The sequence below is a fragment of the Hemicordylus capensis genome, chromosome 8 (genome assembly GCF_027244095.1).
Source record: "Hemicordylus capensis ecotype Gifberg chromosome 8, rHemCap1.1.pri, whole genome shotgun sequence".
NCBI classification, from domain to species: Eukaryota; Metazoa; Chordata; class Lepidosauria; order Squamata; family Cordylidae; genus Hemicordylus; species Hemicordylus capensis.
In genome coordinates this window covers 10,252,064-10,271,627 of record NC_069664.1, presented here as the reverse complement: position 1 = coordinate 10,271,627, position 19,564 = coordinate 10,252,064, and the positions used below count along the sequence as shown (strand labels likewise).

The 19,564-nt window shown below is 50.9% G+C and overlaps 1 protein-coding gene across 1 annotated transcript in view; it reads left to right on the top strand.

Annotated features, from left to right (window-relative positions):
* The window catches only part of SEMA4C (semaphorin 4C), a 74,379-nt gene that overhangs the window by 11,213 nt on the left and 43,602 nt on the right, over positions 1–19,564 (top strand). Inside the window, exon 2 of the mRNA XM_053270145.1 lies at positions 14,731–14,931. Within this exon, the coding sequence (XP_053126120.1) occupies positions 14,817–14,931 (115 nt within the window). The 5' untranslated portion in view covers positions 14,731–14,816. The remainder of the gene's footprint in view (positions 1–14,730; positions 14,932–19,564) is intronic.

Here is a 19,564-nt window from a genome sequence, read left to right as displayed (position 1 = left end):
TTGTTAGTTATTTTAACTAATGTTTTGATTTCTCTGTTGTCATTTATCTGTTTTAATTAATGTTTTAACTTTTCCGGTTTTTTGTTGTAAATCGCCCAGAGACGTAAGTTTTGGGCAGTATAAAAATATGTTAAATAAATAAGGATCAACCCTTTCTTGAGAAGGCAGCCCAGTGATGGAGCTGGTCTGAAGGAGACCTTATTGAGTGCTTCTGTCTTCCTCTCTATGTTCCTATATTCTCACATTTGCTCTTTATAGCTGAAGTTGAATTTCCAAGCAGCTGCTAGCATTAGGCAATGAGCTATTTTAAATCTGCATATATTAACAAAAAGCTTAACACACCCAGATCTATTCAGGTGGAGGGGATGTGATGGGGAGAAAACCATGTGTGGTGTGATTACCGAAAAGAAAAATTTGAGCTCAATATTTTGGAAGGACAGCAAGAGTTAATATGCAAAACAGAGGCTTTAGGATCAAGCCCCTCTTGCTGTTGCACCCTTTGGCCTGAGCTTTGCTGCCGTAACCCAGATTTGGTGGGGATGCACTCTGCACATGCTCAGAGCACATTTATTTTCTCGCTTCACGTGTTCCTCCATGGCCTTGATTCAGCTTTCTGGTTCTGGATATGTCGGATCCTTGGGGACCCTCCCTTGTTTACTATTCTTAGCCTGGACTCAACAATTCCCTCCTAAGTGCTTCCTTTCCTATCAATAGTGAAGGTGAGGATCTGAAATTAGTTCTTCTTCCGGCTGTGTTCCCGCTTGACTTGGTGGGATGGGCTTCCTGGTCAAGCGCCCGGCCATTCCCACAGCCCACTGGCCGGCTTACTTTTTCCTTCTCCGGAAATCCATTTATATCTGTCTCTTGCCATGACCTCTCTGCCTCCGGGGACCTTGGCAGGGAGGATGCTTCCTGTTTCCCTTAATGGAAAACAACCGCAGCTGCAACGCCCATTGCCCTCCTTGGTGTTGAATTCTAAATATTCCCTCATCTGGTGTTTTCCAGCACTCCCCCACTCGCGTGCCGAGTTCTGGCCCTGTCCTCTTGATGAGCTCCAGCAAATGCTAGCAGTGCCCGGTGCTGCTGGCTGACGTGTGTAGACTCTGCATTCCATGGCGGGTGGAGAAATGTGCAGGCTTGGGTCTGTGATGCGCCATTTACACATGCACAGTCCTTGAGGTTTTTAAAATGTCATTTGTTTTTGAAACGCAGAGAGACAAACACCGTTAAAATAGCACAAAAGAGTTAATCAGACCATCAAATATACAGGCGCTACAAACAAAGTGATTTTAGACAACATGCGCATGCACATGCAAGCGTGTGCACACACAAGTTTATGTGATTTGTATTTATCTCATTAAATCCATTTGATTAAGAACGCAAGAACAGCCGTAGTGGATCAGGCCCAAGGCCTGTGTAGTCTAGCACCTGGTTTCCCACAGTGGCCCGCTGGAAGCTTCTGGGTAGCCCACAGACAAGAGGAGAGCTGGTCTTGTGGTAGCAAGCATGACTTGTCCCCTTAGCTAAGCAGGGTCTGCCCTGGTTGCATATGAATGGGAGACTAGAAGTGTGAGCACTGGAAGATATTCCCCTCAGGAGATGGAGCCGCTCTGGGAAGAGCAGAAGGTGCCAAGTTCCCATCCCTGGCAGCATCTCCAAGATGCGGCTGAGAGAGATTCCTGCCTGCAACCTTGGAGAAGCTGCTGCCAGTCTGTGAAGACAATACTGAGCTAGATAGACTAATGGTGTGACTCAGTATATGGCAGCTTCCTATGTTCCTATGACAACATACTATTCAGAGGCATCCTGTCTCTGAGCCTGGAAAGAGCCTACAGCCATCAAAACTAGTAGCCATTGATAGACCAGACCTCCGTGATTGGGAGGAGAATTGGTCTTCTGGTAAGTAACTGTGCTGTCGAGTCGGTGTCAACTCCTGGTGCCCACAGAGCCCTGTGGTTGTCTTTGGTGGAGTACAGGAAGGGTTTACCATTGCTGCCTCCTGCGCAGTATGAGATGATGCCTTTCAGCACCTTCCTATATCTCTGCTGCCTGATATTGGTGTTTCCATAGTCTGAAACACATATCAGCAGGGATTCGAACTGGCAACCTCGGGCTTGCTCGTCAAATCATTTCCCGTGGCGCCATTAAGTGGCTGGTCTTGTGGTAGCAGGCATGAATTGTCCTCTTTGCTAAGCAGGGTCTGCCCTGGTTTGCATTTGGATGGGAGACTACATGTGTGAGCGAGCACTGTAAGATATTCCCCTCAGGGGATGGGGTCACTCTGAGAAAAGCATCTACCTGCTTGCAAGCAGAAGGTTCCAAATTCCCTCCCTGGCAGCATCTCCAAGATAGGGCTGGGAGAGACTCCTGCCTGCAGCCTTGGAGAAGCTGCTGCTAGTCTGTGTAGACAATACTGAGCTAGATGGTCTGACTCTGTATAAGGCAGCTGCCTACATTCCTATGAATTTGCCTAAGCTCCAGCCTTCTAGGCTGATGGCCAACATCCCATGGCAGAGAACTCTGTAGATAAAGTATAGATTGTTAGTTAATAGATTCACGGGCAAAATCAGATTTCTAACAGTTTCCAAAAGAGAAGTGAAGGCACACCCCCGTTAGAACCGGCTCTCGGACAGGGGTGGCCAAGCAGAGGCCGTGGTTGGACTTAAATTCCCACCATCTTTGCCTGCAATGTTGGATCTGGAAGGGACCAGAATATCATCACAGCCAAGTGACTGTCCCTGCCACAAGGCCGGATGATTCACAGATTGACTCCCAATTAACTAGCATAATTCGAACCATACTGTCCCTCGTGCAGAAAGGAGGTGCGTCACGCGAAGAGCTTCGCTTGCCCAACCGCTTGTTTGGGGTTAACCGCTCCCTGAACTTGCTCCAAACGCTGCTTATTGTTTGTATGTTTGTAGGGTCACTTGGGTGCAAAAGGGAGTTGGAATGGGAATCTCCATTGCCCGATAAGATGGTGGGTTCCTGGTTTGCCGTTTTCTTCTATGGGGGATCCTGTACATGGTAGCAGGGTGATCGTCTCTGATGGGTGGCAAAGTCCCCCAGAGATACTTGGATGCTGGAAATGGAAAACTCAAATGTGCCTCCGTGTGAGTGCAGCCTGCTGCGAGATCTTCCCCTTAGGGGCTCAGTGGTAGAGCTTTGCATGCAGAAGGTCCCAGGTTTGATCCCTGGCATATCTTCAGGTAGCGTTGGGGCAGATTCCTGCCTGAAATTTTGGGGAACTTCTGCCAATTAGGGCGGACAACCATGAGCTAGATCAGGGATTCTCAACATTGGGTCCCCAGATGTTATTGGACTTCAACTCCCATAATCCCCAGGCCTTTGGTTGGGACTTCAACTCCCATAATCCCCCAGTGGCCTTTGGTTGGGGATAATGGGATCTGAAGTCCAACAACATCTGTGGACCCAATGTTGAGAACCCCTGAGCTAGATGGAGCAAGGCTCTGACTTAGTATAAGGCAGCTTCCTATGTTCTTAATTGGGGAGGAGAGCTAGTCTGGTAGTGACGAGCGTGAGTTGTCCCCTTTGCTAAGCAGGGCCTGCCCTAATTTGTATTTGGATGGGAGACTGCTCGTGAGCACACTCGGTTCTAAGCCCTTAGGGGATGGGGCTGTAGCTCTGTGCCAGAGCATCTGCTGCTCAGTCCCTGCCAGCATCTCTAGGCAAGACTGGGGAAGATTCCTGCCTGAAACCTTGAAAAGCCGCTGCCAGCCAGGGTCGCTGGTACTGAGCTATATGGATCAAGGATCTGACCTGGTATAAGGCTGCTTCCTCTGTTCCTAGGAGCGCCGTTGAAATGAGCGAAAGCTGGGCGAGAACATGGGTGTTGCATAGGGATTCTTGGAGGGAAGCTAGGGCTGGCATAATGAGAGAGAAGCCCTCCCTGTAGATGGCAGGTTTTGCCTCCAGTGGAGGCCAGGGAGAGAGACCAGTTAGTGAAGTCCTATGTTTGGCCACCCCAGAAAAGCTGCCCAGCAAACATGAGGGCTAGCCTCTTCTGTTCTTCCAAACGAAATGAAACGTGCATGCCAAAGCACAGAGTCTCAATGCCAGGGTTTCTTCTTTAGAGTTCTGCTTCTGTGGTTCATGACGCAGCTGTGGCAACACTGGTATCTCAGACTCCTGTATGAGATGTGGACCTGTGTAATGGTAAAGTGTGCCGTTGAGTCGGTGTCGACTCCTGGCGACCACAGAGCCCTGTGGCTTTTCTTTGGTAGGATACAGGAGGGGTTGACCATTGCCATCTCCCGCGCAGTCTGAGATCATGATGCCTTTCAGCATCTTCCTATATTGCTGATGCCTGATATAGGTGTTTCCAATAGTCTGGGAAACATCCCAGCGGGGATTTGAACCGGCAACCTCTGGCTTGGAAGTCAAGCCATTTCCCTGCTGCTCCATTCGGTGGCTGTGGACCTGTGTAGTCACTATTACTTCTCTGACTGGACAAGCCATGTGTTGTGGCTTTCTGCTACGTGAGTGGGATGGCTTCCTTTGTCTGTCTTATTTGGGGTGAGTGACAAATGCTGGGTGTGGCACTGACTACCCACCACCACCAAGACAGGCTCCTGCTGCTTCCCAAGACTTCTAAAGCAGAATCCGGTGATGCCTGGAAGATGGCAAGGAGTGGCGTCTGGATTGGTGCTAGCTTTTGCCAAGGAAGGACAGCTGAGTGATAGCAGCCAGCTGCCTCGCATTTAAAATTGCAGGGTGTCCACCTTCCCTATAACAAGGTTTCTCAGATGTTGTAGACTACAACTCCCACAATCCCCAGCCTTTGGCCATTGCAGCTGGGGATTATGGGAGTTGTAGTCAGCAACATCTGGGAAACACTGTTGGCCATTGCAGCTGGGGATTATGGGAGTTGTAGTCAACAACATCTGGGAAACACTTGGCCATTTCTGCTGGGGATTATGGGAGTTGTAGTCAGCAACATCTGGGAAACACTGTTGGCCATTGCAGCTGGGGATTATGGGAGTTGTAGTCAGCAACATCTGGGAAACTCTGTTACAAGGAACACTGGGGAATCCTTGGGTTTCTAAACTCAATCCTTGCGCCCTCCCCTTTCTTCCTTAAAAAAAGTTAAGACATCGCTCCCCTCCCTGCCTCCTTTAAGGGTGGGGAGAGGATTGAGTATGGCCAGGAGCGTGAAGATGAGGAAGACGTGACCACAGCCGTTCTTGGTCAATGGTGTGAATTCCCAGGGCTCGAGGGAGGCCCAGCTGCAATCCTGGCTACTACACTGGAAAGAGGAAACTAGCTCAGCTTTTAAAGAAGTTTTATTGTCGTCCCTTGCACGCCCCCCCCATGCCTCCTTCCTTCAAGGGGCTGACTCAGTGTTGGCCTCATTTGGAAGGCAGGAAGTGGTTAAGCCACAGGAAAGTCAGAAGAAAGGGGAGCCCACGGTCACCGAGGGTGGGGCGTTGCCTGCCGCTGGATCGAGAGATCCTGGTGAGCTGGTTCCGTTCAGGCTGTGCTTTTTGGTGCGAGCAGTGGTGGCTTTCGGCCCGGATCGAAAAACACGCGAGGCGATGGCCAGAAGCTGGCTAGGAGGAGCGTCTCACCAGGCTCCAGACCCCGTGCCTGCTCCCGAGAAAGAGTTTGTGTGTTGGCAAAAGGTGAGGAGGGAGAAGTGACCGTGTGCTTGGCGCAATCTGGGAAGGCCAGTGGCAGGCAGGCAGGCAGCTCCCCTGGTGTACCCAGCGCTGTATCGAGGGTGGAAGAAACGCACGTCCTGCCTAGATCACGATTAACACACAATCCTTTCCCCCTCCTTCCTCCTCGGTTTCTGCTGACACAGGACTGTTTCTCAGGGGCTCATGAAGCTTGGAGAACACAGGAACATAAGCTGCCTTCTACCGAGTCAGGTCATTGGTCCATCAAGCTTAATATTGTCTGCACAGACTGGCAGCGGCTTCTCCAAGGTGGCAGGCAGGAGTCTCTCTCAGCCCTATCTTGGAGATGCTGCCAGGGAGGGAACTTGGAACCTTCTGCCTGCAGGTATGCAGGTGCTCTACCACTGAGTTACAGCCCCACTCCTGAAGGAGAACATCTTACAGTGCCCACATGTAGTCTCCCATCCAAATGCAAACCAGGGCAGACCCTGCTTAGCAAAGTGGGCAATCTATGCTTGCTGCCACAAGACCAGCTCTCCTCCTCTGGAGCCTGGCTGGCTGCTCTTCCTACCCAATTATCGGTTGTGAGAACCAGCACATGGTTTTTGGACTTGCCGCTAAGGCTGGTTAATTCCCTTGTGTCTCCCTTCCCACTGCCCTGGCCGGGTTGCTGGTGATGAAGATGACAGCAAATAACAAAATCAAGTGGAACACTTCCGCTGAGTTTGGATACTCCTTGGGGGCAGGGACCTACCTTCTGCTTATATCCCTCTGCAGAGTGCACCTAACCAGAATAAAACCAGCATGACTGGTATATTTGCTTTTGGGCTTGTGGCCAAGAAAAAGTAAGGGGCCAGTTCTCCTCCTTTTTGGTTTGCTGTCGAACTTGGGTGCAGAGATGGATTTTGCACTGTCTCCACTCCCGAGCCTGCCAACACCTGCTGGCATCCGTTGCTGCTTCCACCTCTAGACCCACCCTGGCCTCTCCGCCCCTTCCTCTTGGCACTATCCAGGTAGTTTTTTCATTTTATTTTAGGGGCTGGCAACTCTAAAATCACTTAGTGGTATTGCTATTGCTTTATAAACAGTAACTTTTAAAGAGCCAGGTGTAGAAAGGAATGGAAGGAAACTGGAGGCAGAGGTGCAGTTTGACTTGTGGGCTAGCTGGTGTGACATTTCTGAGCAAGACAGCCTCTTAAGAGAGGGGATAGTTTTATGTGTTGCTCTGTGGCCGGAGTTCTTAGTCTTGGGTTCCAGAAGTTGTTGGACGACAGCTCCCAGGGGATGGGGCCGTAGCTCAGTGGCAGAGGCTCTGTTTTGCATGCAGAAGGTCCCAGTTTCAGTACCTGGCAGCATCTCCAGGTAGGTTTGGGAACGATTCCTACCAATGTGCCATCTAATTTCCCCCCCATCTCTGTGCAGAATGACCTTTGTTCTGAGTGGCAGTACCAAGGCAGTGTGCACACACATCTATTCAGAATGTGGCCTTCCTGATTCATCCTGAGCAGGGGCGAAAATGAACTGCGCGGACTTCAAAAAACTTACGTGCGTTTGCACATGCGCACGCCTTAGAGGGAACACTGATTCTGACCTGAAACCACTGTTCCCTCCAAGGCGTGCCCACTTGCGCACACTCACACATTTTCTTGATGTCTACTCCGTTGATTTTAGATCCCGCTCAGATTGAATCAGGAAGGTCTCACTCTGAATGCACATGCGCGCACATGTGCTACCCAGAACACAACTCATTCCGGACACAGGTGAAAAAAATTAGAGAGAATACTGCCTGAATCCTTGGAGAGCTGCTGCCAGTCAGTGTAGACTCAGGCCTGCTCAACTGTGGCCCCCCCCCAGCTCTTTTTGGACTACAGCTCCCATAATCCCCAGCCACAGTGGCCAATAGCCAGAGGTTATGGGAGTTGTAGGCCAACATCTGCAGAAGGGCTGAAGTTGAGCAGCCCTGACAATACTAAGCTTGACAATACTGAGGAGAAGAGGTGGTCTTGTGGTAGCAAGTATGATTTGTCCCCATAGCTAAGCAGGGTCTGCCCTGGTTGCATCTGAATGGGAGACTTGATGTGTGAGCCCTGCAAGATATTCCCCTCAGGGCATGAAGCCGCTCTGGGAAGAACAGAAGGTTCCAAGTTCCCTCCCTGGCTTCTCCAAGATGGGGCTGAGAGAGATTCCTGCCTGCAACCTTGGAGAAGCCGCTGCCAGTCTGTGAAGACAATAGTGAGCTAGATAGACCAATGGTCTGACTCAGTATATGGCAGCTTCCTATGTTCCTATGAGCTAGATGGACCCCTGGTCTGATTCAATAAACATCAGCAGCTTACTGTGCTTGATTCCCTGGGGGCCAATCCTGCCGTGTTCTGTGCATGTCACCTTGCGATGGCCCTGTAAGATGAGCCAACAATATTAACAAAGTACACATAAGGCAAGTCACCTTGAGTGGCGCAGCGGGGAAATGCTTGACTAACAAGCAGAAAGTTGCCGGTTTGAGTCCCCGCTGGTACTATATGGGGCAGCAGCGATCTAGGAAGATGCTGAAAGGCATCATCTCATACTGTGCAGGGGGAGGCCATGGTCAACCCCTACTGTATTCTACCAAACGAAAACCACAGGGCTCTGTGGGCGCCAGGAATCGAAATCGACTTGACGGCACACTTGTATACCTTTACACATAAGGCTGAATAGCTTGCCCAGGATTTTCCATGGCTAAGCAAGATCTCGAACGGAGATCTTCTAGCTCCGGATTCCCCACTTGCTCGGGACGTAGATACATTTGTCTTAGTTGTAAATCGGCCCGAGGAGATGAAGGGAGTGAGATCAGGTGCTGTGAATTCTAGATTTGCTCATCCCCAGCGGGCTGTGCTTGGCCCCTGATCTGTGAGCCGGGCATAATAACACAGGGCTTGCTGCTGCTGCCGCTTGCACACTTTGATGAGGCGAGGAAGGCCGGGTGCTTTGATATCTGCAGGTGGAAAAAGCGTCTGTATTAAAAATGTGGCTTGGTAATTGGCTCTCTGTTCCCTGGTGGGCAGGGCAGAGGCCGTGGCCTGGGGCTGTTCTCTCTGGTGCGGTTGCATCTTAACCGAGGCATGTTCTATTTTTTATTTTTGCAAAGGCTTGCTCTAAATGGGGCTGCTGGCCGGAGGGTCAGGCGGGAGGCGAGATGTCAGCTTTGCAGCTTTCCTGCCTGGAGTCGGCGAACCTGAGGCAGGCGGGCTTGGAAAAAAGCTGGCCCAGGCCGGCAGGGGCCCTTCTGTCTTCTCCTGGAAAGGTAGCTAGTCAGAGCGCATGGCATGAAAGCCTGCCCTTGGGAGAGGAGGAGGAGGAAGAAACAGATATCTTATATTCCTGGGGACAGGGAGAGTAACTTGTTTCTCCAGCACATGGGGGTGGGAGGGGTGTATACATGAAAGCAATGTATACAAATATAAATCACCACAGATCCATCCAGCCCAGTATTCTCCCAAGCAGGTTGCATGAAGGCGGCAGCCTTTTCCTTTGCTCCCAGCATCTGGCCTTTGGAGATATACTGCCTTTGTACATGGGGGCTCTATTTAGTCCTCGTAGCAATTGACAGGTCTGGTCTCCGCTCGCCTTCCAGTTGCGAAGCTGGCGATGGGGAAGCCCACTTTGTGTCTTGCTGTTGCCTCTTTGCATGGCTAGCCTGTTGCAGGTAAGATTTAATAATTTAGCCCCCCAGATCTGTTCTCTCAGCTTTGCACACAGGGAATTGAGGTTGAGTGAATGGCTCACTGTCTTTCGAAGTGCAGTGCAGTACACCTGAAGGGACACAGGAAGCTGCCACATACTGAGTCAGACCATAGGTCCATCTAGCTCAGTATTATCTTCACAGAGTGGCAGCGGCTTCTCCAAGGTGGCAGGCAGGAATCTCTCTCAGCCCGATCTCCGAGATGCTGCCAGGGAGGGAACTTGGAACCTCAGATGCTCTTTGCCAGAGCGTCTCCATCCCCTGAGGGGAATATCTTGCATTGCTCACACATCAAGTCTCCCTTTCATATGCCACCAGGGCAGACCCTGCTTAGCTAAGGGGACAAGTCATGCTTGATACCACAAGACCAGCTCTCCTCTCCTTGTGAGCATGTGCAGAGTACCTTGCCTTCACCATTGACTCTGGAACAGCTAGTTTGGGGGAGCAGAGGATCTTCTGGGGGAGTGAGGATTTTGCTGTATGCTACTTATAAAAGTAAGGAAATTAATGTTGGTTGGTTTACCTTATTGATGTGATTATTTTATGCATCTGTCTCTAGGTGGTTTGATGAAGCTTGCTTGATGTTTTCATAAAATGTTCTCTCTTTGAATTAAGTCAAAGCTTCCAATCTGCTTTCCAGGCTAGTTTTCTTTTCCTGTCCAAGACCACGTGGGAGGAAGGACTGGGGTAGGGTCTTTCCTGCCAGGCCATCTGCAGCCTGGAGGGGAGATGGCCTTGCCCCCCTGTCCGCGAGGTCTCACCCAGCCCAGTTCCGGGCCACGACGGAAGCGAAGAGAAGTTTGCCTGGCTCCTGCGAGGCCGGTTCAAAAGTCTGGCGGTTCGGCTGGTTCGAAGGTTGGGCCGGGGATCGCTTTAAGGACCGGGGAGGGTGCTCTCCCCCACCCCTGTTGCGTTCCCCCCACCAGTGCTGTGTTTAAAAACGGTCCTGCAGGGCGGCGACATACCTCCTTGTCACCCCGATGCACGTCGAATCGGAAGTCTCCAGTGTGTGTGCACACGTCACATGCCCATGCACCAGGTACTTCTGTGCACAGCGCCGGCAGGGAAAACACGGCGGTCCTTAAACTCTGGTCCGTAAAGCTACCCCTCCCCGTCCCACCCTCGAACCGGCGGTCACCGGTTCCATGCACATCCGACACGTTGCAGTCCAAGTTCCAGACTTGTGGAATGGGGGGAGTGGGAAATACTTTTGCGGAAGTGCCCACTCCCCTGCAGGGATCGTCCCTGCCCTTGAGTAACCACAAGCGACGTAGAAGCGACAGATCCACAGCACGTGGGGACGGGTCTCGAGATCCTGAGCGTTGGCTCTTCTCTTGGACATTTCGTGCTGGTTGCAAGCAGGGAGAATTAAAACCCTGTTTTGAAGTTGGAGGTGAAAGTTGGGTTGCTCGAGGTCTCGGCCGAAAGAGAGCAGAAATGGCCTGTCTTGCCCGGAACAATCTTCCTGGATTTATGAAGTCCAGGGATGAAATAGTGTACAATTACCCGGTTCGCTGGTTCTCAGCCAGATCCCTCGTCCTCCTTTTATCGGGAGCGTTGCTGTCTATCCGTCCTAGGGAGAGGAAAGCAAAAGTTCTGCTTTCTCTCCCTGTGGGGTGCTCAGCTCCTGATCTGCAAGGGGCACACAGCGAAAGGTGCCTCAGGACCTGCCCGCATGCTGCTTTTAAATTATTTCCAACACTGTTGAACTGTTACAGCTACAAACCTGGCAACCAGGAATCTCAAAGACCGGATTCTCAGTGTATTTGCACACTTTGCAGTTCTACAAAGCTAAACCACTATGGTTATTTATATACTGCTTTTCAACAAAAGTGCTCAGAGCAGATTACATCGAAAAAAGCAATGGTTCCCTGTCTCCAAAGGGCTCACAACTGAAAAAGAAACATAAGGTGGGCACCAGCAACAGCCACTGGAGGGATGCTGTGCTGGGGCTGGATAGGGCCAGTTGCTCTCCCCCCTGCTAAATGAAAGAGACTGCTTATGTATTCAAGTAAGGCTTGGAGGAGAAGGAGGCAGGTGGGTAGGTCCGTCATCAGTGATTCAGTTGCTGTTGGACCACAACTCCCATCATCCCCAGCTGCAAAATTGTGGCTGGGGATGATAGGAGTTGTAGTCCAACAACAGGAGGAGTGCCTCAGACTGGCCACCCCTAAGCTATATGCGCCATAATGTATGTGGATTGTACTGGTCTGGTGGTAGCGAGCATGAATTATCCCCTTTGCTAAACAGGGTCTGCCTTGGTTTATATGTGGATGGGAGACTACATGTGAGTCCTGTAAAATATTCCCTTTTGGGGCAGGAGTTCTCACATCTGAGTCCCCAGACGCGGTTGGACTACAACTTCCATAATCCCTAGCCACAGTGGCCAAAGGGACTCAAGTTTGAGAAGCCCTGCCTTAGGGGATGGGGCCAGAGCTCAGTGGAAAAGCCTCTGCATGCCTACATGCAGAAGGTCCCAAGTGATTACTCCCTGGCATCTCTGAGAGAGACTCCGGCCTGAAACCTTGGAGAGCTGCTTCCAGTCAGTGTTGACAATCCTGAGCTAGCTGGACCAGTGGTCTGACTCGGTAGGAGGCGGCTTCATCCGTTCCTCAATGGAGCTTCCATTTTTAGAGTCGGTATGCCAACTGTGTCTCAAGGTATTGCTAGCAAACCTCGATTGCAGCTCGATTGACAGGGGAACTCATGGACACTTTGTGCAGAGAGAAAACAGCCCCAGCTAAATGCATGTTGCATGGGAAAGGCTTGGCACACCTTCAAGCATTGCTGTATCCCTAGGAATGCTCAGGTGTGTTACGCTTCTGCTTACTGACCTGCCCTTGTTGTGATGTCCAAAGCTTTTGAGCAGGAAAAGACCTCCGTGTCTGGTGTGCATCCAACGCCTCCAGATCTTCCCTCTGGTCTCTTCTACAGCAGAAGCAGAGATTCTGGGATGGATTACCAGCCAGTTCAAAGCCACTAGAGAACCAGTGATTGGAAGCAACATGGTGATCTCCTGAGTAAGGACAGGCCTGCAGGATGAACACGCCGTCTTCTTTTATAATCTGGCAAAATGGGGGCCCGAAAAGGCTGAGGGGGGAAACTTGAATGCTTGCAAGTGGGCCAGGGGACATGTTTTATTTCCCGTTGGCCCTGTGGGCTACCACACTAGAGACAGGGTGTTGGATGGTGCAGCATTGTGCCTGCCAGCAGGTCTTTGGGGTGGCTTTTGCTGTTTGACATGCTTGAGGTCCGGAAAGGATTTTCCTAGAGCTGAGCACTGGATTGGTAGAAAAAGGTTTGGGCAATCGCCCAGTTGTATGGAGCTGTCTTCTACGGAGTCAGACCCTTGGTCCATCTAGCGGAATATTGTTTGCACTGACGGGCAGCAGCTCTCCAAGGGTTTAGATGGGTCTTCCTCAGCCCTGTTGGGGATGCTGGGATTGAACTTGGGACCTTCTGTTTACAAAACATAGAGGGGGGCATAGCCCAGTAGTGAACCGTGATCTAGCAGAATGTTCTTCATTCGTGGAATCAGAATTTTAGAGACTTTAGAGGCCTTTGTAGAATGCCACCTAATGGCGCAGCAGGGAAATGACTTGACTAGCAAGCCAGAGGTTGCCGGTTCGAATCCAAGCTGGTATGGGAAGCACCTCTATCGGGCAGCAGTGATATAGGAAGGTGCTGAAAGGCATCATCTCATACTGCGTGGGAGATGGCAATGGTAAACCCCTCCTGTATTCTACCAAAGACAACCACAGGGCTCTGTAGTTGCCCGGAGTCAACACCGACTCGACGGCATACTTTACCTTTACCTCTTTAGATTGTGAGCCTTTGGTTGGGAATTATGGGAGTTGAAGTTCAGTTACATCTGGGGACCCACATTGAGCCTTTGGTTGGGAATTATGGGAGTTGAAGTTCAATTACATCTGGGGACCCACATGTTGAGAATCCCTGCTTTAGGGGATGGGGCTGTAGCTTAGAGGTAGAGCATCTGCTTTGCAGGCAGAAGGGTCTAAGATTCAGTCCCTGGCATCTCCAGTGTGAAGGGTCTCGGGTTCTGGGGAAGACATTTCTTCGGGGAAGGACTGTTGCTCAGTGTCGGAGCATTTGCTCTGCATGCAGAAGGTCCCAGGTTCGGTCCCTGGCAGCATCTCCAGGTAGGAGAGGAGAGACTCCTGCCTGAAACCTTGGAGAGCTGCTGTCAGTCAGTGTAGACAATACTGAGCAAAATGCACCAAATGGCCAGGGAATGCATTGAATTTCCAAATGGCCGATGGCATTCCTGTGGCCATTGGGGAAGGACCAGTGTGTTTCTGTGGGCATTCCCTCTCAATTCTGCCTAGAGATTTCAACATTAGGCGGTATATAAATTCAATAAATACCTTCGTTCTAGGATGAGGTTGCAGCCAGGCAGGGTAGCCAATACTGAGCTAGATGGGCTGGACCAATGGTCTGACAGCTTCCTGGATGAGGCACTGTGGTTCTTCTGGGCACACACATCTCTCTTCCTCCCTAGTGGTTAGAGTGCTGGACTAGGACTGGGGAGACCCGAGTTCAAATCCTCACTCAGCCATGATGCTAGCTGGGTGACTCTGGGCCAGTCCCTTCTCTCTCAGCCTAACCTACTTCACAGGGTTGTTGTGAGGAGAAACTTAAATATGTAGTACACCGCTCAGGGCTCCTTGGAGGAAGAGCAGGATATAAAATGCATAATAATAATAATAATAATAACCCTGTGGGAGTGGTTCATGTGGACACCCTCTCTCCAGCGTTGGGGCGCCATGGGTGAGGCGGTCGGTCTATCGTCCACCAGCTCATGGTCCTCCCCCAGCCTAGGAAACTCACTTCCTCAGCTCTCGGCCCTCCCCAGATGCCTGCCGGGCCCCAGGTCTGGAGTGGGGCCAGCTTTGGTTCACATTCCCAGCTAGCGGGGAAAACCCAGTCGCAAGCTTAATGGGACATGAGCGGTTTACGGTGGATGCATTTAGTAAGGCTGCCGCCGCTTCCCTTCTGCGTGAGTGTCCTGCGCGGTCCAGGGCACCTTTCTCTTAATAAACGGGCAGGAAGCGGTCTCTCCGAAATCGGACAGATGGAAGCACTCCGGCATTTCCTTCCCCGCTGGCTCAGGGTTGAATCACCGCTTGCCCCTGCCTTTGGGCCATCATACGTCCTTCCTTGAAGCCTCCGGGCACCTGAATGGAAACTCCCTCAATGCTGCTTTTGTTCCCTTCCTCCCCGCCCGCCCGCCCCCCCCCCCCCGCCAACCGCCGCTCCCTCCACCTTTCTTCCAGAGCACATGACCCCACCAGCGCTCCTCATTCATAATTGATGCTGCCGTAACTCTAACCGCCTCCTTTTCATTGTCATCAGGCGCAGAGCTCCGGCAGGAAGCAAGCCGGCATCGGTCTCGGCCCTTCTCCAGTCGGAACAGCAGCAGCCTCCCGGTCCTGCTCAGCATGGCTGCTGGCCCCCTCCGCCTCAGTCTCCTTGCCACTGTGGTTCTGAGCGTGGATGTCTCCGTAGTCAGCAGCTGGTGGAACCTTGTTCCTAGGAAGACAGTTGCCTACAATGGTGAGTGCATGGCTCTCTCCTGCCCAACCAAGCTGTTGCGGAGAGAGTCACCGGCTGCGTGGCTGCGTATGTGAGAGAGAAAATAAAGCTCCAGATATGACACTTGTATTAAAAGGAAGCATGGGGAAGAATGGTGGGACCTGATCTACTCTAGAGCGGCCCGAGAGTCATCTAAAGAAGGCTTAAGTTTCTAGCCCTCATGATTCCTCTGCGTGAAGTTCACAGATGCTATTGTTGCCTGTGCCTGCCACCTTCTGTTGTCACATCCCCTCTTCTGCTCTACTCAGAAATCCAATTCAGGCATTGTGCTGTAAGGGTATATAGATGTCTAGACGTCTGTACACTCGTACACGGGTTGGTGTGAAGGACTGCACCTGTGATCATTTTGTCAGTGAACCTGGGTCCAGGCCCCTCAAATGCATGGCACAGATAGGGAGTGTACTGCTCTACCTGTGCTCAACACAAGGTGTGGATGATTGTACCTGTGCATGTGCTGAACGTAAAGGTGTGAATGGCGTAACGGTGTGAATGGGTAAAGGTGTGAATGGGCGTAGCGTAAAGGTGTGAATGGGCGTAGCATGTTTAGAGGCAGGGGTCCCAGACTAGAGGGCGGCACCAGTCTGTTGCTGTTCAACGTAAAACACTTCTCTAAAGGTAAAGGAGACGATGTTGTGCTTCCTTGTTTCTGTAGGACAGATTTTCTGATCCATGAATGTATCTTTATACGGCAGAAATCAGCAGGCAGATATGTTGCGAAGGAGGCAATAAATGCAATTAAAAAAAAAACAAACATTTGAAACCCTTTTTTTTTTACCCAAGCTTTCTCCGGTTTTTTAAAAAAATTGCGCTTTGTTTTATGGTTTTTGAATTATTGTATTGTTTTAACTTTTACATGTGTCACGTGTCGAATTGTTTTAACTTTTATATGTGTTTTCATTGTTGTTAGCCGCCCAGAGACGCAAGTTTGGGCGTGGTATACATTTGATAAATAAATAAAGTGTCCAAACGTTGAAGGAATGCAGGGGGGCACAGCAGGCATTTCTCCCCGAGGCTAGTATTTGGTCCTGCTTGGGACAGGGTGCCTCACCACGCATGCACAGAGAAATCTTGGGAATGTTATGTTCAGGGTGATCAAGGGTGTGCATTTCCTCTCACGATGGTGAATGAAATATGCTCTTTTGCCAGCTGGGTTCTGTTGGGAGTGAACATAAGAAGCCACCTTGTACTGAGTCATGCCCTTGGTCCGTCTAGCTCACTACTGCCTACACTGACTGGCAGTGTTATTTTTATTGTTATTTTTACATTTCTATCCCGCTCTTCCTCCAAGGAGCCCAGAGTGGTGTACTACATACTTGAGTTTCTCTTTCACAACAACCCTGTGAGGTAGGTTAGGCTGAGAGAGAAGTGGCTGGCCCAGAGTCACCCAGCAAGTCTCATGGCTGAATGGGGATTTGAACTCGGGTCTCCCCGGTCCTAGTCCAGCACTCTAACCACTACACCACGCTGGCTCTCCAGGGTTCCAGGCAGGAGTCTCTGTAGCCTTACCTGGAGACGCTGCCAGGGATTGATGCTCTGCTACAGAACTGTGTGCTCCCCTGTTTTAAGGCCCCCATTTCCTCACCTTTTGTGGACCCCAGTTCAGGCGTTTCATATTTCAGATCACCCCTTTTGAGAGCTGGAAATCCCTCACCCTCACCTTCTCGCTGCCCCGGGTGTCTCTGGCACCCAAGCTAGCCATGCATGGCGTCGGCCTGTAATCTTGGCCTCGGGCACTCCTTGCATCTTTCTCCTCTGAGCTGGGACACGAGCACCATCCATGATTTGAGAGGAAAGCTTCGGGTGGATCGGAAACCGACTCGGGGAGAGTCGGGGCAAAGCAGACGAGGGAGGAAGTGGCTTGAAGGCGCGGCCAAGGAGCCATGAGCAGCAGCTGTGGGCTGTAGAGGGCTCCTTCATGAGGACTTGTGGCTTGTTGGTGAGTGGAGGAGAGGCGTGAAAGGGGGATGCTTGCCTCTTTTTCGCATGTGCGGTGTTTTTCTCGGATGTGCCACTCCCCCCCCCTTGAAAGGAGCTCCTTCGGAAGGGTGGAAAAGAGGATCCATCAACTTAGTGCAGTCTTGTGGCTTCTTGAGAGGGGGTAGAAATGGCAGCCAGGAGGAGCACCCTCACTGCTGGAAAGGCCTCTGTTTCTCCTCCACCCTCGAAAAACGGCCGAAATCCCCCCCACCCCATTTTTCTGCCTATACATGAGCCAGCAAAATGGGAGGGGGCCACATTTCAGGCCAGCCTCTTTGGCAGAGGCTGTTTGGGGGGGCTGGAGCTAAAGAAAGCCAGGAAGCTTATTTGGCCCCCGGATGATATGGTATTCCAAGGCGCGGCAGGGCCTAGGTTTGTATTATTGGCAGGCAGAAGTTCTCCAGGGTTGATGGGAGACCCCTGTGCCTTTTGACGTGGAGATATTTTCTTCCACTTCTGACTGTGGCCAGGTAGGACCTTGCTTCTCGTAGACGAAAGCTGGGAACACAGAAACCGAGGAAGCTGCCTTATACTGAGTCAAGCCCTTGGTCCACCTACCTCAGTATTAGCTGCACTGACTGGCAGCAGCCTTTCCCAGCTGTACCTGGAAATGCTGCCAGGAATTAATCCTGGGATGTTTATGCAAAGCAGATGCTCTACCTCTGAGCTACAGCCTCACCCGCAGCTAGCTGACTGTGTCAGGCTCGGCACGGGGTTCAAATCCTGACTTTGCTCTGACCTCATTAGGTCTCAAATGAGGTGGTGATGTGTTGTGTGCCTTTTCTAGAGTGGCTGCCACTTCATTGCAGTGAGGAGGAGAAACTGGTTGGAGCTGTCACCCGGTCAGAATTGTACCGGCGTGGCTAAAATGTAATGCTCTTGGCCCCGGGCCAGAACTGGAGAACGCCAAGCCAGAAAAAATTGCTGCCGGGCCAGCCTGCTATTAGTGTGCGCGCCAGTGCGCTAAAGCGATGGAAGTCTGTATTTTTTTTTTAAAAAAAAAACAACCTGTTTTATTTTCCTCTTTTCACACACAAAACAATGATATAAACTAGGGATCACATAAAACTGGCAAATGAAATATGAACAAAATTCAGCACTATTAAATACCAAAAAGGGCACCGAAAATAGCCTGATCATTTTAAACATTAATGTTTCACATAATAAATACCACCTTTAACTGCTCTGGCCTGGCATTAGTGGACGTAGAACTGTCAATGAAATTAGGAATGAGAGTCCACCTTTCTAGATAAACCATTTTTGTCACTTGCACTTAAAGACAATTTAATTTGTGAGGATAATTTGTCCTGTGTTAGGCTTTCCCATATCTTCTGTATCCATTCTGTTATTCCTGGTGGTGGTGGTCTTTTGAGGTAGAGACAAATGTTTGTGGCTCTGTGTGTGTGTGTGTGTGTGTGTGTGTGTGTGTGTGTGTGTGTGTTTGCTTGCTTGAAGTATTTATAGGCTGCCATTTTGTGCAAATCTTCTTCAAGGCAGTTTGCGATGAACCTTGGCATATCTGTATTTAAAACCACGGGTTGGTGAAAGAGCACACAGTAGGCCACGTCACGACTGTAAGAGCAGGAAAAACAGTCTCGCCAAGTTCAGCAGATCAGATTGTCCCAACTGAAATAAAATATTTTGACTGGCTGCCAGAAGGAATGAGTCTGAGATGCAGAGCTTTGGGGACACTGGGAAGAAGGCCCTTCTAGGGATACTGGAAACTGCCTTCTACTGAGCCAGACGCTTGATCCCTCTAGCTCAGTATTGTCAACACTGACTGGCAGCAGCTCTCCAGGGTTTCAGGCAGGCGTCTTTCCCACCCCTACCTGGAGATGCTGCCAGGGACTGAACCTGGGACCTTCTGCATGCAGAGCGGAAATGTTCACCCCTAAGGTGAATATTTTGCAGCAGACAGTGCTCACATGTCGTCACCCATCCAAATGCAAACCAGGGCAGACCCTGCTTAGCAAAGGGGGTGGCTCACGCTCACTACCGCAAGACCAGCTCTCCTTGTGTTGTGACGGCAGATGCGCAGTCACAGCAAGCTGCTGTGTGGAACTCTGCCCTTATCTATGTAAACCACTTTGGGAACTTTTGTTGAAAAGCCGTATATAAATATTTGTTGTTGTCATAAGGGGATCACAGAGGCCGCTGGTGGCAATTTGCAGGGCATGTTTGGCAAGAAGTGTGTGTGTGTCATTCAGAGCAGATCCAAGCCTCCGCCCTCCCAGTTAAGTGACTGCTTGCCATCTTCCCAGGGAATGCTAGGTGGGGGTTCGCCACCCCTGGCCAGCTAGCGGAAGGTAAGGTGCAGAGTGCCAGGTTCCAAAACGCACTGGAAGAGTCCCCATGCAGGAGACTGGAAAGCCATTCTGCTTGGCGGGTAGAAAGAACTCTGCACATGCTTAGGGGCACTTGGCCACAGGTGCCAGCATTTCTGTAAGGAAGAACTGGCGGTAGTGGAAGGGCGGCTGTTCAGGTGTGGGGGTCTCCAAAGCCAAGAGGGGTTCCCTTGGACTCTGGGGGTGATTGGGCTTGGGGTATACTGGGAGATCACTATTGGAGTGGGAGAACTTGGTTGGACTGTAGGAGAGGGAGAAGCTGCAGCAGCAGG